This window comes from Marmota flaviventris, chromosome 18 (assembly GCF_047511675.1).
Source record: "Marmota flaviventris isolate mMarFla1 chromosome 18, mMarFla1.hap1, whole genome shotgun sequence".
NCBI lineage: Eukaryota > Metazoa > Chordata > Mammalia > Rodentia > Sciuridae > Marmota > Marmota flaviventris.
In genome coordinates this window covers 51,068,790-51,093,835 of record NC_092515.1, presented here as the reverse complement: position 1 = coordinate 51,093,835, position 25,046 = coordinate 51,068,790, and the positions used below count along the sequence as shown (strand labels likewise).

The window sequence follows — 25,046 nt, the reverse complement described above, 5'->3', positions numbered from 1 at the left end:
CCTCAAAGTCTGATTGTCTTGATTTTCTTCTGGATCTTGGCCCCAGGATTCTTGTTATCATCCTTTGCCTTTAAAACAGATTTTAAATATTTGGCTTTGATTTCCTCATTGTTCTTAGCAAGACAGTTAATCCAAACAACCCAGCCCACCATTATTAGAAAAAGGATTTCTAGAACAAAGGGATGCATGCTTGACATTTTGACAGTTACAGCCGTATTGCCCTCCTGAATGGTTGTACTAAGTGCCCACCAACATCAGGGGTTCCTGTCTCCATATCCTTCCCAGCAGTGGAGATAACAGTCTTCTTGAAAATACTTGATAGTTTGATGGTTTTCCTTAAATTTCTACCATTTAAGTTTCAAGTTATTTAAGGAAAAAGAGTATATTTGCTCTGTATATAATTTCTGAACATTCAAAATTCTTTTGATGCTCTCTTAGGTATAATTTTCAGTATTATGGGAAATACACTTAGAAACACCAAGTGGTGTTTCTAATTTATTATCAACATTATAATGCTGGGTGGTGTTTTATCTCCTACTATCTTCTGTTGCTATTTAGCTGGTTTATCTTCTACCCATGACACCCAAGACAGGAATAGTGTCCTTTTGTCCCTTGGCAACATAGTGTCATTAAGTGAGTATTGCTTTGATTATAAGAAACAAGAGGAATCCTAGCAATATTTGGGATAGCTGACTTAGTCACAGGGTTCCCTGGAAAAGAGATTCCTGATGTTAGTGACAATACTCTAGAATAAAAACAAAGTTTCCAGAGGACCCAAACACTGTCACCTACTCCACTGTGCTAGAGTTCTAATCTAATGGCAATAATGTGTACTCCTTGGTTGAGATCAACCAGAGATATGAAAAATTGTGCTGTATAGATGTAATAAGAATTGTAATGTGTTCCGCTATCATTTATTTTTTAAAAAAATCAATAAATTTAAAAAAAGAAATGAGAATAAATAAATAAATAACAAAGAACACTATGAGAGAGCGAGAGAGTGGGAGCGAGAGCGAGAGAGGGAGAGAGGGGGAGAGAAAGAGAAAGAGAGAGAGAGAGAGAGTAAGAGAGAGAGAGAGAGAGAGAGATCTCCAGCTTTCAGAATGGCAAAGAAAGAAAATTGCAAATATATCATGGAATCAACTGCAGGACTATTTATAACTGTCAGGCCCAAAACCTTCTCCATCTGTTACCTTGACTGCCTTCCTTTAAAAAGTGGAGATGTGTTATAATAAAGCAGTGGGCCAATGTTTCTTTGGGAATTATTAATTACTTCAAAGGAGCTTGTCTTATTTGTAGCTAGCTTCTTCCCTCAGCCAGCACGGAACGGGAGTACAAGTAAGAACCAGTCTTGCATTTCTAAAAGTTTATCTGAACTTAGGGTCATATTATAAATGTTACTTTTCCACAAGATTTTTTAAGCAGATTTTTTTTTTGGTCTTGGCAAAAGGCAGCAAGAGAGATAAACATGAAGGAGCTAGTAGGCTTCAAGGACAGATTCCTTATTAAAGGAGCCAAATATTAAAGTATTTTTTAAAATAAAGCAATTTCTCATCTATGATTACAGTGTCCTGGTTTCACACATGAGAAGGAGAGCAATGCACTACAGAACCCCTTTAATAAGCCTGAAATTGCTGAATGCAATAGAGATTAATGCAGTAAATACCAGAAAATGAAAACCATGGGCTTTTGAAAATTTGCCATCTGCTGTGGTCTGTTTGTGTTCTACCCACTACCCCTTGCTGAATTCTCATATTCAAACCCTCATCTCCAAGTGATGGTGTTAAGAAGCGGGGTGTTGGAAAGTGACTATAATGAGGGTGGAGCCCTCATGAACAGGAGGATTAGAGCCTTCTAAAGGAGACAGGAAGGAGCTTGTCCAAACCCCTCCATCAGGCCTCCGAAGAGAAACCAGTAAGTAGGTGTGTAACAAATCTGAACAGAAGCAACTTTTAAGAGAGAAAGGGTTTATTCGGCTGATGGTTTTGGTCCATGGTTGCTTGGCCCAGTTGCTTGGGCCTGTGGCAGCACAGTACAGTGTGGTGGAGCACATGGCAGAGGACACCTGTTACCTCATGGTGTCTGGGAAGCAGAGAGAGGGGGGAGAAAAAGAAGGAGGAGGAGGAGGAGGAAAAGGAGGAGGAAGAGGAGTGGGAGTCCCAATATCTTCTTTAAGAGCAAGCCAGAGGCAATCTTCCTTTCACTAGACCCTGCCTTCTAAAGATTCGACCACCTCTTAATGGTATCACAGGTTGGTAACCAAGCCTTTAACACATAGGCCTTTGGGGGAACATTTAAAATCCAAACTATAGCAAGTGGTATGAGGAATGGACCCTCACCAGGTGCTAAATCTGGTAGCACCTTATCTTGGACTTTCCAGCCTCCTGGACTATGAGAAACAAATTTCTGTTGTTCATAAAGCACCTGGTCTATGGTATTTTGTTACAGCAGCCTGAATAGATGTCTTAGCTATTCCATATTATACTTATTCCTGAGTAGTGAGATAAGAAAAATGGGGGTGAAGAGTAGCAACAGGAAGAACAAACTGCCATTATTTACACAGATTAATACTGACTACTTGAAAAATCCAAAAGACTCTGTAAACACTTTTTAAAAATTAATAAGACTGGGCTTGGGACATAGCTCAAGTGGTAGCGCACTCACCTGGCATGCGCGGGGCACTGGGTGCGATCCTTAGCGCCACATAAAAAGAATAAAATAAAGATGTTGTGTCCACCAAAAACTAAAAAATAAATATTAAAAAATTCTCTCTCTCTCTCTCAAAAAAAAAAATAAGACAGAATAACATTGAGAGTTACCAAATTAGTGTACAAAAGTCAACTGCATTTCTACACTCAGCAACAGTTAGAAAAATTTAATTTTCAAGATACTATTTATAATAGCAACAAAAATAGAAAGTACCTAGGAATAAATCAACAAAATATACCTAAGACCCTTAATAAGAAAATTGTAAAACTTTATAGAAAGATGTTCACAAAACTTAAATAAATGAAAAACTAGATTTACAGCATTGAAAAGGAAGACTCAATATCATAATGATGCTGATTTTTTTCCCAAATGATCTATATCTTTAAGTTCACTATTCTGCTAGACAAAAGCCCAGGACATTCTAAAATTTAAATGTAAAATCAAAGGTCAAATAATAAAGACTCTTCTGAAGAAGAAAACATTGGAGACTTGCCCTTCATACGCTAAAGTCTGGTATAAAGCTATTGCAATAAGGTAGTATAGTTTGGGGGAAGAAAGAGCAAAATGGCAAAGGGAACAGAACAGAAAACTTAGAATAGATGTACTCATATGTGTGAATTTGACATATGACAGCAGATGCTAAATATCATGAGGAAAGGTGGTGTATGTATTCAAGGAGGTGAAACAACTGGAACTCTCCAATGGGATCTTAAAAGACTGAATCATGGTACCCAAAGATATGTACATCCTAATACCTGAATCTGCAAATACCACTTTATATAGCAAGAGGGGTGATTAAGTTAAAAATTTTGGATGGGGATATCATCCTGGATTAGCTGTATCTTAAAAATTGTCTTGAAATCAGGTAATAGTAACTCTCCAATTTTATCATTTTTTTTTCAAACATTGTTTAGCTAATCTAGGTTCTCTGCATTTCCACAGGAATTTTAGAATTAGCTTGACAATGTTCTATTTTAAAAAGCATCTGGGATTTTAATTTTAATCACATTAAATATATAATAAATTTGGGGATAAAACAACATTTTAGAAATATTGAATTTACCAACCAACGGCCAACGTTCTGTTTTCTGTTTAGGTCTTTAATTTTTCTCACCAATACTTTGAAGTTTTTGTGTTGTATGTTTTGCATACATCTCGTCACATTTATCTCTAAGCACTTCATACTTCTAATGCTATTGAAAATTTTATATATATAAATATATACATATAAATTATATATGTACATATATCAAATATATATATTTGGAATTATATATAAATATATATAAATATAAAATTATATATATAAATATAAATATTTATATATATATAAATATAAATATTTATATATATATATATATATATATATATATATATATATATAATTCCAATTTCCCAGTGTTCATTGTTAGTGTGTAGAAATAGATTTCCTCTATATGGATCTTGTATCCTGCAACTTTGCTACATTTGCTTTTTTAAAGTCCTTATTTAAAATGAATATTCTCCAGCACCATTTCCACAGATTTTAATTCAAGAAAACATAGATGAAACCCAAGAACCTACATTTTCAATGAACAGTCAGGGTGATTGTGGTGCAGATTCTCTAAGGACATTACTTTGAAGACATATTAAAATTGTTAACTACATTAACTTCTGACAACATGGCAGAGGTTAGCTGACTCAATCCTTCTTCCACTCCAATACAAAAAGAAAAAAAATGCTGATTAAAACATGATATATATTTTTAATGCTTATCCAAGCTCAAAATAAAGGAAGGAAAATACCAGGTATTAGAAATAAAAAGGAAACTTGGCTAGCACAATCAACGAGCCAGGTGACCCAAAGAAGGCCCAGGCTTGTAGAGTAGATACAGGCCTATCTAGTGGTCTAGTGGATTCAGCTTTCCCTCACAGAGAGGACATGTGGTCTTGTTCCTACCTGGGAATGGAGAATTGAACTGAGATCTAAGCAGAAATTCAGGACCCTGAAAAAGCTATCTATTTCCAAAAAAGGAAACTATAAAAATTCTACTACTGGCCTAGGGAAGCAAAAGTAAAGCTTGACTTCTAGCTAGCACTCTGAATAGGGAAAAGAGGCTCCTAGGGAAATCAAATTCCTATGTACAGGTTTGCAACTCAAATTTGCACTATGTGATAGGTGTAAAGAATCAGAAGGTGAGAAAATAAAAATCATAGAACCTGTGGCAGATGACATTAAAAAAAAAACCCTCTGAGGGACTGTTTTCATAATCCATCCCCATGCTAAAAAAAGCTCATAATATGAATATCTTAAACCATCTGAAGAAACAATCTAGCATGAGGAAAATCAGTCATTACCACAAAAATGTGAGTTAGCACCCCAGGAATTTGAGATATTAGAAAACTTCTACAGAAACTCTTAACAAAGCATTCTCAAAATCTTTGAGGAAATGAATGAAGAAATAGAAAACATAATGAAGGAAGAAAATATGGAAATATTCAAACTACATGCAATTTCTAAAAATGAAATGTGAAGTCAATAAAATGAAAAGCTGAATAGATGAATACATCAAAGAGTAGAGATGGCTGAAGAACTAATTAGTCAACTAGAAAAAAGGTCTTTGGAAAATACCCAGAATGTATCACAGAGAGACAAGGAGACTGGAAAGGTAAAGAAGAGATTAAGAGACATGATAACTCCAAAATGAGAAGATGGAGATAATGAGAAGAAAATAACTAAGGAAATAAATACTTTGATGAAAATTTCTTGGTCTGAAGAAGCATGTCAAGTACCAAGTGGGATAAATAAAGGCGAATCCATCCTAATGATATTCTTTTGGCCCCGGGAGTTGGGGGGGGTTAGGGGGTGTACCGGGGATTGGACTCAAGGGCACTCGAACACTGAGCCACGTTCCCAGCCTATTTTTATTTTATTTAGAGAGAGGGTCTCACTGAGTTGCTTAGCACCTCACTAAATTGCTAAGGTTGGCTTTGAACTTGTGATCCTCCTGCTTCTGCCTCCTAAGTCGCTGGGATTACAGGCATGTGCCACTGTGCCCAGCCCCAATAATATTCTTAGTAACAATCAAATTGAGAGAACAGACAGATAATGCACAGAAATGACAATTAGATTGCAGTAAACTGCTCGTGTCAATAATACAGTTCATTGTCCACACTGTGAGAAGCAAGCAAACACAGGAGAGGCCACCGGTAAGGTTCTGGCAAACAGCTCCAGGGGAAGCCCCTGCCAATAGCCAGCATTGATTGCTAGATACACAGTAGGTCAGCTATACAATACTGTCAACCTCCCTTTAGCGTGCTCCAGATGACACCACAGGGAACAAGAGGAAGGACGCTTGCTGAGTCCTGACCAAATTGCAGAGCTTTGATCCAAATCAATGACTGCTGATTGGTTTAAGCCACTAAATTTAGGGTGCCTTATTGTGCAGCACTAGATAAATGGAACAAGGTGACAAACAAATCAGGGTTTTTATTTCACTCACATATCAAGGACATTGGGATATATGGTTTAGGGCATGATGATGCTGCTGATTTGGTAAAAACAAAGATGAACACAATTGTATTTACTGCAGCTTTTTAATAACCTTTAATACAGGGTGGGCTAGTCCTTCCACATTATTCTTGTTTTATGAATTTTTTAGGCCTTCCTAGTTCATTGATCTCCCTCATAAAATATTTTTAGATCAACTTGACTAATTAACAATAATAAACATTGATATTATCACTGAGAATACATTATCTTTATAGGGGGGAACTGACCTATTTATGATGTTCATTTTCCTGACCAAAAACATAGGCATACTTTCCATTTGTTCAAGTCTTCTTAAATCTGGCTTATGTATACATAGCTATTTTAATTTTATTCTCTTTGTTTGAAATATTTGGCAGCTAAAAATACCACTTAAAGAGTAAATAATGGGGCTGGGGATGTGGCTCAAGCGGTAGCACGCTCGCCTAGCATGCGTGCGGCCCAGGTTCGATCCTCAGCACCACATACAAACAAAGATGTTGTGTCTGCCGAAAACTAAAAAATAAATATTAAAAATTCTCTCTCTCTCTCTCTCTCTCTCTCTCTCTCTCTCTCTCTCCTTAAAAAAAAAGAGTAAATAATGATGAAACAATTTGTTACTCATAGGACCGAGAAACTTCATCTTATTATGAAGTCTGATGAGTTTTGAGAAAGTCTACCAATATGTACAGTGTCACTTACATATTGCTCTGAAAAACCCCATTTTTTTGAATGATTGGGGTTATTCAGTTTTCTCTTTCCTAAATCTAGCTCAATCTTTATTCTTTATTTCAAGTAAAATAACAATCAAAAGCTCTGAATTGAGACATTCCTCCCTCTTATAATGTAGAAAATGAAAGTGGATGATGAGGCTTTATCTCGCCTGAGTCTTTAAAGGACGTGGGTGCTTCTGGACTTATTCTCGCCAGGCAGTGTCTTCTGCATTGGACTCTGTAACACCAGGGACCCTACTACCTAGCAAAATATTTCACAGTTCAAATCAGACAGTGCTGCTTCCTGTTGCAGTTCCCATATGCTGATCCAAACCCAGAAAGTGTTGTCTCCCTTTGTGATTCATAAAAGTGGTGATCATTATGTTTAAGTTAAGAGTTTCGATTTTCCACTGGAAAGTCAGGATAGATAATGATTAGTTTCAAGACTCAGATCAAGCCATGAGCAAGTCTTTAGAAATATCTAATGACCAGACTTAACAACTTCTGAGAAAATCTGATGATTTAAAATGTAGAAAATTGTTCAGTTTCAGATGAACTGACAAGATTTTAATGATGTTACATTTGCCATGGTCAGAGCCCAGCAGGCCACCCCCCAGCTTTGAGCACCTCATGCAGCATTAATCCTGCAGTTCGGTCTGGTGTTCAAGGGCAGCCCTCTGCCAGGTGGGTCCCTCTTGGTCTCCCTAGCAGCCACACCCCTAAGAACTTGTAATTCTTTGTCATTTTATGTTCAAAGTGTTTCTCTCATGTTTCACATACTATTTCCCTGCCTGACATGCCTTTTGGGGTTTTGTTTGTTTCTTTTCCACTTGACTGTCAGTCAATACTCCAAGGGTCACTCTCTCTGGGAGCCTTCCTTGACACCCAAGACAGCAGTGGATGTTCTTCTATTATTCATTCAATTGCCATGTAGCATTGCAATGTAGCTTTTGGTTTAGGTGTGTTTCTCCCACTCATTTTTATGCTTTCTGAGGGCAGGAATTATCCTTCTATACATCTCTATACTCAGGATGCCTAGATATAAAAAGTTATCGAAAGAAAAGAGTTGCATTTGGAGAGGTGGGTTAAGTCTCATGCATCCCAAGAGGACTCCCTCAACACCAGGGCCTTCCCTGCTATTCCCAGGTCTCAGAAGATATTCACAAAAATGGAACATTGCCCAACAGTGAAAATGTCACACAACCCAGAGCAAAAGCAACAACAGGGATGAGATGTGTAGAATGATTTCATTTCAAAACAGGCAATGCAATGTATTGTTTAGAGGTGCCTACCTATGGATAAAAAAACATACATGAGACAAAGGAAATTATGGTCCTTAAGAACAGGATAGTGATTAACCTGGGGTATGTTTGTGTACAGTGCAACTGGGAAGGGACACAGGGGCTTCTAGAGGACCAAAACTATTCTATTATTGATCTGTATGGAAATTACATACAGTGTGCCTGCTGTGATTTGTTGTAATTTATATATATATATATATATATATATATATATATATATATATATATATATATATATATATATATTAGTTTCCTACTGTTGCTACTAAAGTTGCCATAAATGTAGTGGCTTATTGTACAAATTCACTTTTCTGAAGTTCTGGATGTCCAAATTGGGTCTTACTGGGCTAAAATTAAGTTATTGTCAGGGCTGCCTTTCTTTCTGGATGTTTTGAAGGAAAAATCCATTTTCTTGTCTTTTTCAGTTACTACAGGCTAAACTCCTTGCCCCTTTCTTCTTCAAAGACAGAAATAGCTGGTTGAGATTTTCTGATATAACATCACTTGGACTCTGTGATGGCTATTTAAGGACCCTTGTGATTTTATGGAGTGACCCACACAATCCAGGATAATTCTCCTACCTTAAGGGTAGCCCATTAGTAACCTTAATTCATCTGCTGCCATCATTCCTCTTTGCCATGTAACGTAACATGTCCACAGTTACATATCAACAGGTTCTGAGCATTAGGACATGGACATTTTTAGGAGGCTCACAATATATATTATGAAAATTTCTGAATCTTTCTTCTATTTCATGATATAAGGTTAAACACTAAATTTTGGTATCGAAACAAAGAATTTCTATACAACTATGAAAAAGAAAAAAAATGACACTTTTTATTGAGTGTTATGAAATAATCTCCAAGTAATACTTAAAAAGCAATGTTACAATTATGTAAAATATGCTATCGTTTATATAAAACGCTGCAAGGGAGAAGCAAATCTCTATGAATTTGCTTCTATACACCATATATAAAAAAGCAAAAAGCAGAGTGAAACAAAGGAAGGGAAAGAGGGTCTTTATCTGCCTAAGAAGTATTTCTTAGTGACTTAACAGAAGGTTTTGCCAACTCACTGAAGATAACAGTAAGGAATCATCACCAGCTCTTGAAAAGATGCGCAGAATTGCATGGAATTTACAGGAAAGATAATATGGAATTACTAGGTGAACAAAGCCCTTTCTTGGCAATTGTATCTTTTAATAAACCACCAATGAAATAAAGAAAAATGTCATGCAGATGGAAAATTACACTATTCAGTTTACCCAGGATGTGAATTGTGTGGCAGAATTCAGAATTGCAAAGGACACAATAGATGAATAGCACTGGTTGAGCAATGTTTGGGAACCTCCTGGAGAGCAGCCAACCCCCTGGAGTACAGCCAAGCTTGATGTCCCTGGGGGAGCTGCAGATGGGAGGGAGGTCCTGCCACCTGTAGCATGGGGGCCACTGGCACACTTCCAGCCCCTGTCTAAACACTACTGTGCCAACATTTCCTCCAGATCCATTAAGGAGTCTGGTATAGGGGACGCTGGTCTGAAGTATGGGTACAGACTCATGTCAATCCAGAAACTTCTAGTCCACTTTGCATTCACCCTGGAGCTGTCTTAAGAATCCTACATTAATGCTAAGCAATAGATAAAATCAAACTAGGATTCATTTATTCATGTTGTCCAATTATCTGCTCATTCATTTAATCAATCACTGAATAGCTTCATTTTCTTGGCGGTAACAATGTCAGTATACTATATGACAAATTTCAAAAACAGGAAAAACTATACTACTTTGCTTAAAGATTAATGCATAGGTGGTAAAACTATATATGAAAGCAAGAAAATGATTCTTGTAAAACCAAAGATGGTAGTTATATCCAGAGAAAGTGAGAGAAACATCATAGGAAGGGACATATACTGGGATGGGGAGGGTAGCACAGTCTCAGGTCAGGCAGCTTCCTTCTGCACATTCTTAGACTACCTGACCCTTTTTACACAGAGAAAAGTTATTACATAGATATTGATTAAAAAACGCAGGACATTGTACTGGCATAAAAAGAGATACATAGACCAATGGTACAGAATAGAAGACACAGAGATAAAGCCACACAGATACAGTCATCCAATCCTTGACAAAGGTGCTAACATACACTGGAGAAAAGACAATCTTTTTTAACAAATGGGGCTGAGAAAACTGGTTATCCACATATAGAAGAATGAGACTAGATCCTTCTCTCTCACCCTGCACAAAAATCAACTCAACATGAATCAAATACATAGAAATTAGACCAAAAATATGCAAGCCCTAGAAAAAAACAGGATCAATACTCCAACATGTAGGCATAGGCAATAACTTTGTCAATAGGACCCTTGAAGCTCAGGAAAAATACCAAGAGTTGATACATGGATAGTATCAAATTTAAAACCTTATACACAGCAAAAGAAACAAGAGTGTGAAGAGAGAGCCTATAGAATGGGAAAATCTTTGCCAGCTACTCTTTGGACAAAGGATTAATATTCAGAATATATTAAGAACATCAAAAACACCAAGAAAACAAATAACCCAATGAATAAGTGGGAAAAAGAACTAAGTAGACATTTCTCAATGAAAGAAATGCAAATGGCCATCAAATACATGAAAAAATATTCAACATTATTAGCAATTAGGGAAATGCAAATAAAAACTACACAGAGATTTCATTTCACTCCAGATAGAATGGCAGTCATGAAGAATACAAACAATAATAAATGCTAGAGAGGATGTGGGCAAAAAGAACACTGTTCCACTGTTGGTGAGACTGTAAATTAGTACAACTGCTATGGAAATCAGTGTATGGAGGTTCCTCAAAAGACTAGGAATGGAACCACCATATGATCCAGCTATATCACTCCTTGGTATCCTAAAGAATTAAAGTCATCATACTACAGTGATATGTGCATACTCATGTTTATAGCAGCACAATTCGCAATAACCAAACTATGGAACCAGCCTATATATCCATCAATGAATGAATAGATAAAGAAAATGTGGCATAAATAAACAATGGAGTTTTATTCTGCCATAAAGAAAAATTAAACTATGTCATTTGCAGGAAAATGTATGGAACTTGAGACCATTCAAGTAAAATAAGTCAAACTGAGGTAAAGGATGGTATGTTTTCACTGATATGTCGAAGACAGAAAAAAAAATAAAAGGAAGGTAGTGTAGGAATCTTATGAAAATCAAAGGGAGATCGTAGAAGAAGGGATTAGGGGGAAGGAAGAGGAGAGAGAATGGGGAAATACTGGGGAATGATATTGATCAAACTATATTGTTATATTGTGTATATGTATGAATATGTAACAAATCCTACCACTATGTACAACTGTAACACACCAATAAAAATTTGGAAAAACATGCATGATATGGAAGAATAGTGGAATTTTTGCAACTGAAGGGACTTCAGTGATTGTGCACTCTTAGTACTCAACCTCCAGGTTTAAAATAACCACAGCACACATACTTTACTGGGAGACCTACATGTAAGAATCATTGTACTACTTGTGAAATTAACCTCATTTTCTTATTCTTATATACAAATTGACAACCATAGACCAGAAGGCATTGGAAGAAACCCCATGCATGCATGAAGGGCAAACATAACTGATATTATAGGCAATCCACAGAACATACAACATTCTTTTTATGATAAATGAAAGTTCAAATTATTATCCTCTGATAAATGAGGATACTTTGCATTCAAAAAGGAGCAGAGAACAAAAGGGGATCTACAGAGTTAACAATATGACTGCAGAAATAAAAGATGGCTAGGATATATGTCAGAAAAATAAGAGCTCAGTTTCTTGCAAAGCAATTGGCAAATACTATAGTTTAGCACTCGACACCCTGCTTTATCTGACTGAGGAATAAAGAAAAAGAAAAACAGAACTATTCCAAGGTTTTGAGTAACACAAGCTTGTACTTTTGCAAAAAATGAAAGATGCCCTGAAACTGCTATGGCTTAATGTTTTCTTGAACCTGTTCAAGACAGGCAAGGAAAGCCTCAACTGTAAAGAGAAAAAAATCAAGTTGAAGAATAACATGGGTTTGTGTTATCTGTATGAAAGGGAAAAATTGCCAGTGTGAATAATCAAAGAAAAGCAATATACCAAATGGACTATTTAAGCTAGGGGAAGAAGCTCTGGACAACTGACTCCACCCAAGAGCTGGCCGCAGGTCTGCTGGGGGCTGAGGAGAGCTACAGCTACGCAGTGTATCCTGCCATCCTGGAATTTCCTGACTAGTGAATATCAACATCTCTCTAGGCATCCTTTCTAAACAGCTTTGAATTATATTTAATGTCACTTATCAGTAATGTTGGTAGTTAAAATCTTGTTCTTTGAATTGTAAGTTTTTCAGATGAAAAAAATGATCTCATAAAAATAGAAGGAACTTCTATCCACCACCCCCTTATTAGACAAAGGGGATGAAGGGAAGGGAGAGGGGATGGGAATAGGAATGACAGCAGAATGAATCAGACAGATATCACTTTCCTGTGTTCATGTATAAATACACAACCAGTGAAATTCCACATCATGTTCAACCACAAGAATGAGATCCTAATTAGAGTAATTATACTCCATGTATGTATAATATGTCAAAATATACTCTACTGTCATGTTTATGTACAAAGAATAAAAAATAAATAATCACATAGGGAAAAAAAAGTAAAAGGGAGACCAATAGATTAGAGGAAGGGGATTTATGGAGGGAGGAGGAAAGAGAAAATGAGAGGTACTAGGGAACTAAATTAACCAAATTACATTGTTATATTGGATGTATGTATGAATATATAACAATGAATGCCACTATTATGTATAATTAAAATGTACCAATAAAAATGAAAAATAAATGGAAGAAAGAATATTAAATAAATGAAATAGAATTCCCCAAAGCTGAAGTGACACATGAGTCATTAGACTCACGTGGCTCATAGAAAGCAGAGGAGGATGGATGAGAACAACCCACTCCTGGCAAGGGCTTCGTCACATTTCAGGGCCCAAGTACAAAAAGAAACCTAAAAACATCCTGAGGGAAATTACAGGGCACCTAACAAAAATGAGAATTAGACGATATTTGTGCTTTGGCATTTTTACAATTAACACAGCACAATTTCTTTGGTGTTCCAAAGAGAAATTATTTTGAACTCAGGACTCTGTCATCAGCTGAACTCTCAGGCAAGTAGGAAGACCACAGAAGACATTTTCAGGCATTTGAGGATCAGTTCCTACTTCTACAAACCTTCCTTGAGGAAGCTACTAGACCAGAGTGAGCATCAAAAGATGTGATGGAACACATATACAAAGAATTTTTTTAAATTCCCGGTAATGACTACTTGGGAGATGATGAATCTGAATTAGAATAAGAAGCTGGTAGGCTCTGAGAAAAATGTCTCCAAAGAGAAGAGAATGGATTCTAAATTAGATAGGAGGAAAAACAAACAAATAAATAAGGAATTAGAAACCATGGGGGAAGAACCAAAAAGCTGTACAAAAGAGCCAGGTCAATTATGAAGCAAACTACCAAGAGGCATAATTATGAGTAACTGAAGGATTGAAGAGAAAGAACATCTGTTTGATACAGACCTTAGGAATATGCTTTGTGTGAGGAAGGGTCAGAACTTTGGACTAACAGGATAAAATGTAACCAGATAACTTGGCCCATCAGTGAATAATATTTACGTAGAGCAAACAGAAGGTGTAAGTACAGTATATAGAAGACGCAGCTATGGGTATCAATAATGATATTGTAAAAGTGGAACAACTCACAGAAGACAGTGGGGAAAAGGGTAGTGGAATGGTGGCAGGCAGGTTAGCTGTGCTAACGTCCTTATACATCAAGAGATGCTACAAAGTTGAGAGAACAAAAAATTGGGGTGTAAGCATGTTATTGAAGGCTGCAAACAATTTATAAAAGAAAATATGATAAAAATAATTGGGTTGCCAGGGATTGGGATGCCTGCAAAGAGGCCTGAGGGAATGTTACGGGGTGATGGGGATTTTCTGTATCTCAAATTTAACAGCAGTTACATGACTATTTGGATTTGTCAAAATTCATAGAACTGTACTCCAAGAAAGGGTGCATTTCACTGCATATAAGTTATAACTCAATAACCCAGGAAAGAGAAGAGATAAGTATACTAAATGCTCATCTTTCATACTGGAGGTTAAAATGAAATGAGTGAAGTTAATAAATCAATAAAATAGCATAGGGTTAATAATGAAAATTACCATCACAATAAATAGCTAAAAGTGTTTCTTCTTGGAAGCAGTACTGAGAAATAGCCTGCTATTTAGCTTAATAATTTTACCCTCTACATATTTCACTTATTTGTCGATATTGGCTTTTTAAAAAAAATTCTCAAACATTTTTTAAATACAGAAGAAAGAGTTTTAAAATACTTCCAGAGAAGTACAATAGGAATTGTACTTCCTACATTCTTTGCCCAGTTAATTTCCATCATAGCAAAAGATCCAAGCCAGGATGGTCTGTGGCACCCAGTTACCACCTTGAGCCTCTCTCAGTCTAGAACAGGTCTTCCGTCCTTTCTTAACTTTCATGTACTTGGTATTTGTGAAGATTACAGACTGGTCATTTAATTTTGTTTGTCAATTTGATTAGCCTAGGTTTCCGCTTGATCAAATCCAAATTAGGTAGTTTGGCCCTAATATTATTGTATTGATTGGTTCTGTTACCATTGGTATTAATTAAGATAACATCTACCAGGTTTCTTCATTGTAAAGTGAGTTTTCTCTCTCCATAATTGGTAAGTATTTCAAGGAAAGATATTTTGAGCTTACATAGAGTCCTTTTACACACCCCACTTTCACCCCCTACATTAAGGTCCACTCATGTGTTTCACCTGTATTGGTCATTACTGTGATAGTTGCCAAATGGTACATTTTAATTAAATTGATTCCCAGATTCCTATTCACTCAGTGGACTATAATCTATTAGTAGCATCATTTATTTTGATTCTCAACTTGTTCCAGCTTTAGCAGTGGGGACCCTTTGCTGGTTTCTGTGTCATTTTGACAAGTCCCCAACATTCTTCGAGCACTTCCTTACTTTCTGGCACAAGAGGATGTTCCAGGCTCACTTTGTTCTTTCCCTGTACCAGATCTGGAATCAGCCTGTTCCATTAGTGGAGAGTGGTATTTTGAAACCAAGCAACTTTTAGGACCAGTCAATGGACATTTCTAGGAAATATCTATATGTATGAACATATGCAAAGATGTGTTTCCATATGAACTTACTCTGTATCTGTCTAAACTCATCAACAACATGACAAATCCACCTCCATCCCAATAGCAAAGTATTTATCTTAGCTTTCTTTTCCATGTATCCCTGAGTGAAAATTATTGCACCCATCATTCTCCATATATTTACTCTTCTGCTTAATTCTTCTGCATTTTTCCAATTTACTGATGCTATCAGATGGCCACCTTTCTTGTAATACTCTCCTTGTGGCCTTTGGCCTCTGCCAGACTGCCTCTCATCCCATTTAGCACAAAACTTGAAAAGATGAAAATTAGTAACAAGGTACTATGAAAAGAACAACAACAACAACAACAATAAAAAAAACTGTGAGAATCTGTCATAAGTAATAATCTTACTGTATCAAGGGGAAACTTAAATCCATGGGTTTCCTATTCCCCTCTCCCACCACCACAATTGTAAGACCCTTTAAAGTTTGATCTTTTCTAGGAGGAAGTGAACAGGACACATCTTGACTCCAATATTTCTCCATAGATATTGTGTGGTGCTCACAGCCTGTGTGCGTGCCTACACACACACACACACACACATTCAGCTGCACTACTTCATGCTTCAGGCACCTGGTAATGAGTTTTCCATACAGAGAAAGTCTGTACCTGAAATTTCACAATAAATGGTCTGTTGATAGTACTTGGCCTCCACAGGGTTGAAGTACACAGTGATTTCAGCTGATGTGTTGGGCCAGACATCACCTTCCTGAAAAACATGAAAGAATCATTAAAAAAAAAAAAAAAAAAACACCACAATACAACAAAAGATAGGCTAATAGTGTTGTTATGTTAGAATTCTGTGAAATTTTTTAATAAAAATTGTACTTGAGCACAACATGTGGACATTGAAATGACTATTACTGTCAAACAAATGGACATATCCATCTCCTCACAGTTTCCCTTTTGTGTGTGTCATGAGAGCACCTCAAGTCTACTCCCTTACCGTATTTCCAGTATTCAATAGTCATTACAGTCCCCGTGCTGTACATTAGGTCTCCACAACTTATAACTTCAAGTTTACACCCCTTGACCAATATCTCGTTTCCCTTAGCACCTGTCCCCTGAGAAACAACATTCTACTCACCTTTTTCTCACTTTCCTAAATTCTGCATTTAAGTGGGGTTGTGCAGGTTAGTAATTGTTTTTTTCTGTGTCTGTTTTATTTCACTAAATGTGTTCCAGATTCATCCAAGTTTTTGCAAATACAAGGATACCCTTTTTTAGGCTGATAACATTCCACTGCATGCACATATTACGATTTCTTTGTCTGTTTATCTGTTTACAGACATCTAGGCTGTTTCTGTAGCTTGGCTATTTCAAAAGTGGTGCAAATGAACTTGGAAGCACACATATGTCTTCAAGGTACTGATCTCACTTCCTTTAGGGATACACCCATAAGAGGGGTTGCTGGAATATATGGCAGTTCTATTTGTAACTTTTTGAGAAGCCTGTTTGCTGTTTTCCATAATGGCTGTACCAATTTACATTCCCACTGACTGCATACAAAGGTTCAATTCCAGGTAACTTGTAGGAACTACTTTTGGAGCAAATAGAAGAAAGCACTATTTTACCTCGCACGGAGTAAACTTATACTCTTTGTTAACTTATGATGTGGTACAAGTTTGGAACAAGCCTCAAGGATAATTTCAGTGGTTCATGAATACATAATGAGCTACTAAAGGAAATGAGGATGGACAGAGCATTTTCAAAATATGTATATTCAGTGAACATTTTTGGTTTCTGCCCCATAAGCGCTCAGCTCCAGGGCTTCAAAGAAAAAATAAACGTGGCATGATGACAAATATGAATAAAAATGGTTCATAATATATTTGACAAGTGCAGTGCCTATGAAAATTAAGGGGCCACAGAGAAGAAGTACCAGACTCCCTTGGTGGGGCATCACCTCCCTCTTTTGAAGTGACAGCAAAAGGAAAGAAACACTCTTCTTCCAAGAACAGAACAATGGCCTGAGGCAGAACAATGGCAAGGTCATACCCTGCTTCTGACCCAGTATGATATGCTCTCTTTATCTCTAGTCATAATGAGGAAGCCAAGTTTCAATACTGTAATGCAACAAGCTGCATTTCAAAATTTCCCTGTTAGGTATAATTAGCTTAAAAAACGTTAGTACTAACCATATAACCTGGGGACTCTTCATTAACTTCTAAGGACTGTAAAAGGAGATGTTCATAGCACCTGCCTCCAAGGGTTTCCCAAGGTCTGAGGGAGTCCTGCAGGCAAATGCTTTGCCCCACACTCAGTGTATAATAAGAGAATCCCAAACAACCATTTATTAGAATCAATTACCATGCCATTAGTATGCCTCTTAGAAAGACTAAGATGAAGTATTGAAAAATGGGGGAGATGTGTGAACGCTTTCCTGTGGTTTTTATAAATAGGGCTGAATGAGCACAAGTGATAAAGACATCCCCGAATCCACAAACAGTTCCACTAGCTCAATAGAAACCAAGTCAAAACAAGTTGAGAAATAATTAGGCTTCAGTTTCAGACTGTCCCTAGTGCATACTCTCTTTAGTCTGGCTATATGAACATATTTCTAGAATAAAGAGTTGAGAAGAAAATAAAGTGGTTTAAAAGTCAAGATATCAAACAAGAGGGAAAGACAGAAAACTAGAACTGATTTCAGTTTATTTATGAGAACAATCAGTTCAATTGGTGTATACTTCTAGGCAGCATCTGTCCTGACTTTAGAATGAGGAAGGACACAGAGGCTCCAAGAAGCTGGGTGAGGTCTGTGAAGGTCATGTGGGTCTTGGGGGCTCTATCATCCCCAGATCGGTCCCAGAGAATGACAGCTCCCTGGGGTAGGTGCTCCTGTTTCCCCTAAACCAGAGGTGGCTCTTGGGAGGTGTTTGTTAGATATTTGTTAAGCCAACTGTGTGTACTGAGTTTGTACACTGTGTAGTTATTATCAGACACCTGTTCTTCTCTGCAACCTATTTCTTCTGTTCCATTTTCTTCTGGAACCCTCAACATCATAAATCTTAGAGCCAAAAGAGACCTTTGAGATAAGGAATAGAGAAGTTTTAAGTACTTTGATAAATTTAAGCATTTCACTGTGGTGCTTTTATAAACCTTGAAGCAAGTATCTTTTCCCTCTTGATAAATGGCAAATACCAGGACCCTTTTGATTGGTGGAGTTTTAATGATATGGGGTGTTAGATACACTCATGGCTGAAACAGTCTGAAGGGTCAGACAGATAAGGTGGCTCATCCACTCAGGTTATCAACCAATTAATGGAACATCTGTGGGTTTTCCATCTCAAAACGACTTAAGGTCTGGGTTTCTTCCTAATATACAAGACAATTATAAACCTCGAGGGCACAGACTGTTCCACTTAGGTGTATAAAGGGGATGGAACTAAGCTGCTGCTACCCAAATGGCCAGTGACCATCTTGGATTCTGAGAGAGCCCATGCTAGAGAGGTCTCACCAGAATAGAATGAGGTAGCGCCCCCAAAGATATACTGGGAGTCAGATAAGCCTAGTACACGGGAGCAAGTCAGGGGGCTTATGCTTGGGTGGGCCAGATCCCTTTCAGTCCATCATCTGAACAAGAGAATGTGTGGGCAAGAAGGCAGTACACACATCTCTGTTCTACCCCTGCCATCATTAAAGGAGTATCAGAACTGGTGGTCTGGGAAAATGACACACACTCCAGACAGAAGAGAGGGCTCTCCCCAGAGCGAGGGTACTGATGTTCAGATGGGATCAGAGGCAGGACAGGGAAGCCCTTCTGCTTGGTGAGGGAAGAGCAGCACCAGGAAATCTGAGTCCACAGGGTGCAGACGGAATGAACATAGCTGAAAGCTTGGTGCTGTCTTACCCAGGGCTGCAGCTGTTTTCTTATGCCTGAGGTGTCCATGAGCAACTTGCAGCCTTTTCTGAGCTCAGGAGATAATTAATTCAAGGACAAACGGTAGATATTCTAAAGCTCTCTCCAGGGTTGGAGGAGGTAATGTGTATTAAGAGGGCTGTATGTATCTGTAGAAACAGAAGCAGGGTCTGTTGCCTTTCTCAGAGGGATGCTGTCAATGTTGTCACTGGAAGGAGTTAGGAACTTGTAGGAGGATACTTCTACTTTTCAGTTGGGATTCAAATAAAGTTAGAGAATTTCTACCTCTTTATAGCAGAAGTTCAATATCAAAAAACTCAATAGAGCATTTTCTAGCAAATGAGAGAACAAACCTTAGAAAAAGGCAATAAGCCTAAAATGACCCCATTTTTATTTATATGTCTTTGGAACATTTCATATTACTTCTCCAACCCTGTTGAAATTAACTTCCCTGTCATTTATGTCTCTGAAAAAAAATTGCTTCCCTTATTGCTCAGTTCTAAAGTTTCTGAAAATCAAAACATTCAGAAATTTTCCTACAGGAAAAGCAGGCTCTGACATCAATATCCTTCTTCCTGGTGGAAGGGAAGCTGCCACATCACTCAGAGCTCCCTGCTGTCCTGCTCTCCTCCTATGCATGACCCCTCTCCCATCACTGCCCACTTCCTGCTACCAACCAGAGCCTGAGTGTACAGGATTTAATCTGTGACTAGTACCTTGATGTCAAAATAACTGTCAAAATGGCCTTCAGTTACATTATCTTCCTGCTGAGTCTTATGTCATTTATGTTTTGCTTTTCCCTCAGATTTTTTAGGGAATAACAGGATGGCATTTTACTCATCAATCAAGTGACCTGCTAGAAGGACTCAACTTTGAATTTTTAGACATGAAGCTAATTTCCATTCTATGTTTTTTGCCAGAATATCAAACACTTCTAGATTTGGAATTTCATTTTCCCTTCTGAACAAGAACAATCAACTGTGTGGCTTGATGGCCACAGTTGAGGCTTTCTGAAAGCCACCTATGAATACACAGACACTGGATCATGACAGGTGATAAATACAACCATGGGGAAAATATCTTTTAAAAGTAATGGCATTTAAATAATTATATGGGCAACAATTCAAGGGGCTTACAAAAACTCCTTCAAAAACTCTTAAATAAAAAGAATTCTTTAAAAAATTGTCTTCTTCCTTTCTTATTTTTCATTTCTTTTCCTTCCCTTCTTCTCTCCCTTGAAGGATTATTTCTTGAATATCTTGCCAACACCCAGAGTGCAAAAACAGAAAGTTACATATGTATTTAATTTACTTGGTTTATCTAGAAAGTAATATGGCTTAAAGTTTACAATATGACTCAATATCTACCTCTGAAAAATAGAATACTTACATTTTAATTTCCCACTTAAACAGTAATCCAAATTTTTCTCAAATATTATGATTTCCAATTATATTTCTAATCTAAGGGACTAGTGCATCTAGTTCCAAATCATAATTCTGCAAGTATTTACTGAAAGTTCATTTTCTTACTATTGTGTTGTATATATATATATATATATATATATATATATATATATATATATATATATATATATTAACTATTCCATCTTGACAACCTTATGAAGTAGTATTATCTCCACTTTATAAATGATAAAATCATTTATAAAAAGAAGTTAAATATTTTATCCAAGGCCAAACCAATGGCAAAGCTAAGATTCTATAAAATGTTTTTCATCTAACTTCTCTTCCCTCATTGCAATTATAGCAATGGATTAGGCCTCACCTTTCTTACAAGGTCATGAAAAATGCCAGAAGAAATTTAGAATCACTACAACTGAGATTCAGGCTTAGATAACACCAGCATGATCTGATGACACACCTGTCCCTGCTTGCCCACATGTTCAGGGACCTCTGGAAGGCAACTCACAGGGGCTTCCTTGGGACAACAAACTCAACATTACTAAATTGCAGGTCCTGAGAAATATACTGATGGATCTGTACCAAGCTATCCCTTTTGGGGTGAAGGTCAGGGTTCAGTCAGTTTAGAACAGGGTAGGGGAATAATGATGTCAATAGCAGCTACAGTATTTGATAAATTACATCATGTTTCACCCAAATGGAAATGTTCTTGATGACATAAACAAAAATTTCAGGTAACTTATTATTTATCTTAACGTATTAGAAAAATAAAGACAATTTGTCTTAGGAAGTAGAAACATGCTCTTAAACTCAAATTTGTATATACTACTAGTACTACTACTAATAATAATAAAAGAAAAGAACCATACATAAGAAGCTATAGCTGGGCTGGGGTATAGCTCAGTGGTAGAGTGCCTGCCTAGCATGCGTAAGGCCCTGGGTTCAATCTCCAGTACTGAATGAGATAAGAGATCGAACTGACCATGACATGCAAAGAGATTTTTCTGCTCCACACTTCTGCTGTGAGAAGAAACTGTGAGTCAATTAAAGTACAATTCTCAACATAATGACCATAAAGTTTCTCAGAAGGGGCCCAGCTTTGGCCATCTGTCAGAGGAAGCCTCACAAAAGGCACATTCTATCTTGATCTCTCTCCAACCCAAACAGGATAATTCCACGGGGCGTTTTTTATAGAGTGGTAGCAGTGTGTCTGATGCCCCTGCTTTTCTCTAGGGACAAGAGAATTGTGTCTTCACCAGTCAGGAAAGGTGTGACCTTATCTAATGAGCCACGAGGAACCTGGGATTTCTAAGATTTCTCTAGGCCTCCCTCCACCTCCACCTGTTCTCCAGCTCACAATGGAGAATGTTCCAGCACAACTGTAAAGAGTGTGGCTGAGCACAGAAACCGGAAAGGACAGTCCTAACGATCAGAGGCTGGAGGATGATAGAGCGGCTGTGACTTGTCAAGGACAGTCTGCGTCTCAGCAGATCCATGTCCTCCATGCTCCCTGCTGGTATCCATTTCCAAAGCGTCAGCTCCCATGTGTTTGCAACGTGACTCATGCTCTCAGGACCACAAGGGGAAGGACTCTGCAGTCAAAAGCTGCATCTTTCTTCTTTGGTAGCCGCCTGGGCTTCCACCCAACCTGGTTCTGCTGAGCTCACCTGCTGTGCCAATTGGGGAAAAATAAAGTCAACTAAATTTGAGCTGTGCTGTTCAAGTCTGAATTGCTATAACAGCACGTTTCCAGCAGGTTTAGATGACAGCAAAGCATGGTTTACTATTACTTACGAGGGAATGAAAAGATGATCAAGTTTCCTTCCCTTTCTAAGGCTCAGTTAAATGAAGCTTAAGCTTCCCTGGGGAAGGTGGAGGAAGTTTTCTTTGATGGAGGAGATGCTTCCTAAGAGAAATAGAAATATGTTCCCAGCTCACTGATGTTAGCCAATCAGCAAGGGCCAGTTTGAGCCTTCACATTTTCAGACCTTTCTTTTTGAAAAACATCAAGTGTTCAATATTCAGAAACCTGCTGCATCTTAAAAGTGTGACCTGAGCCAGCAGGACCCAAGTTCAGAGACAAGGCAGGTACATCTGTGCTGCGATTTCTCAGAGGGCTCCTAGATGCCCATGGAAAGCAAAAGCTTGATTTTCTCTTTTTGCCCCGTGATATTCGTTGGCCTGGCAATTTTCAGAACTATGTTTTGGTCTTTGAATCTCTTTCTTTCAGGGTACCCAAGAGATCTGAGCAGAGGAAATAACAGAATGAAACTGTCAAAATTCTGTACAGCCAGGGTCCATCTAGTACAATAGAATATTATGTTTTTGCAAGTCACCAATTCTACTTGCTTTTCTGGAAGGCAAAACCATGCATAAATAGACTCAATTTTGTAGTTTTTTCCCAAAGGGGAAAACCCTGCACGGAAGCAGGTGGCTTGACAAATGATCAGTCTACAGAATTCAGTGTCTTCCCTAGGTAAGGAGTACACGGAAAAACCTAGGCTAACAACATTAATACTCTATGACATTATCAGAAGAATTGACAAAAGAAACTTTATATAAATAGTATATAATAGTCTGCTCTAATGACTAAACAACAATTCGTGTTCCTTCTAGAATACCAATAAATTGCTAAGTAAATCTGAAAAATACATTCCTTCCAGCCCTCTAGCTATAGTGTCCTGTGGTCACTCTGGGTCCCTGCTTCCTTCCTTCTCTGCCAATGAGCACTTCTGGGGTCTCTCAAAAGACAAACTCCCACCTCTGTGCCTGTGGAGAGCTGACAGCTGCCCTCTGTTCAGATCACGAGGAAGTGAGGAAAGAAGCAGGCCCCGGGGCACTGACCACATCAGTACTCAAGACACCCAGTGTGCAATAGACCCAACGGTCACCTTAATGGCCACACTCCATGATGAAGTGCTAAGAAAGTTCTCTAAGACAATGGAAGTCACCTGTGGTCAAGTGGTGAGCAGTGGTAAAACAGAGTAAAAACCTGCAGCTCGGGGCTTGGGGTCTGTCATTCCTACAGCACGGAGTCCAATTACTTCTCACAGGATAATATCAATAAAATGTGATTTAAATTCAAACCCATCACTACCTCTGGGTAATTTAGGGAAAGGATTAGTCTCTTGATCTTGAATCTCCTTACTTTAAATTGGAAGGGCCTCTAACATAGAAACAATGTTCCCATAAAATACTTAATATTCAGAGAACATAGCCAAGGCTAAACTTTTTGTTTTAGCTGATGCATTTGAAGAATGGAGCTGTATAGATGTGGTCTGAGAAAATAAGCACATATTTCTTTTTTTGTTTTCAGACCCTCAGGTAATAGTTGGTATCTCTTTTTAGGTTTACCTCATTTGAAAACAATGTTCTTCCTCAGTAGATGCAGAGATTTGAGAGCAAGGTGGTCTCTAAGCCTCTGCATCAATTAGGAGGAAGTGTTCAACTTGCAGTTGACTATTTGACCAGTTGGTAACACTTCTTCCTTGTAATCTTCCCTGCTTTTCCTGTGAACTCAACTCATAGCAAGAAGCTGATTCAAAGGAATTGAATTTTGACTTAAGTAGCCTGATATGTGAGCAAGATGCAGAAAAAACCTTCAGGACAAAATGGTGCAGAACCAGGCACCACAGGCGTAGAAGAGTCTCAGCCGGCATGCTCTCTGGTCAAGTACCAGGCTCTTTTCTTTTCCTCGGGCATCCAAAGGTGGGTGCTGAGAGGCCCTCTTGCAACCCTCCACACTCTTCCATTCTTGCTCTGCTCTTATAATTCAATCTATTTTTCATGACTCTAGTAAAGACCTTTGTAGGACACTCTTAAATCTTGCCTCTGGTCTTGAATCCCCTCCTGCAAATTTTAGTCCTGCAATTCCAAAGCTTTGTGGGCATCTTTAGTCATTTCAAATTCAACATGTTCAGAGCCAAGCTCATCAAAATTAATTGATTGATATTTGTTTATTCATTCATTCATTTGCTTATTAACACTGGGCTAGATACTGGCACAGTTGAGAACAAGGCATTCCTTGATTTTAAGGAGTTTAGACCTGAACCCAAATTGAATAATCAGAATTTATTATTCCAGGAAGATAAGAGTGACCTCCTCCCAATACTTTTGACTCCTTCAAGTCAAGGAAGTTCAAATAGCTGGTTTAAGACTTATTTGCTATGGTAAGCCCAGGATCCTGACTTGCCAATTTCTACCAAAGACATCAAGATTTCTCCCAGTCTGTTGAGTTGCCAT

The 25,046-nt window shown here is 37.8% G+C and overlaps 1 protein-coding gene across 1 annotated transcript in view; it reads right to left on the bottom strand.

The window, feature by feature from the left end:
* Positions 1 to 25,046, bottom strand: part of Hydin (HYDIN axonemal central pair apparatus protein) — a 318,432-nt gene that overhangs the window by 233,314 nt on the left and 60,072 nt on the right. The window contains exon 9 of the mRNA XM_027933192.3: positions 16,137 to 16,236. Within this exon, the coding sequence (XP_027788993.3) occupies positions 16,137 to 16,236 (100 nt within the window). The remainder of the gene's footprint in view (positions 1 to 16,136; positions 16,237 to 25,046) is intronic.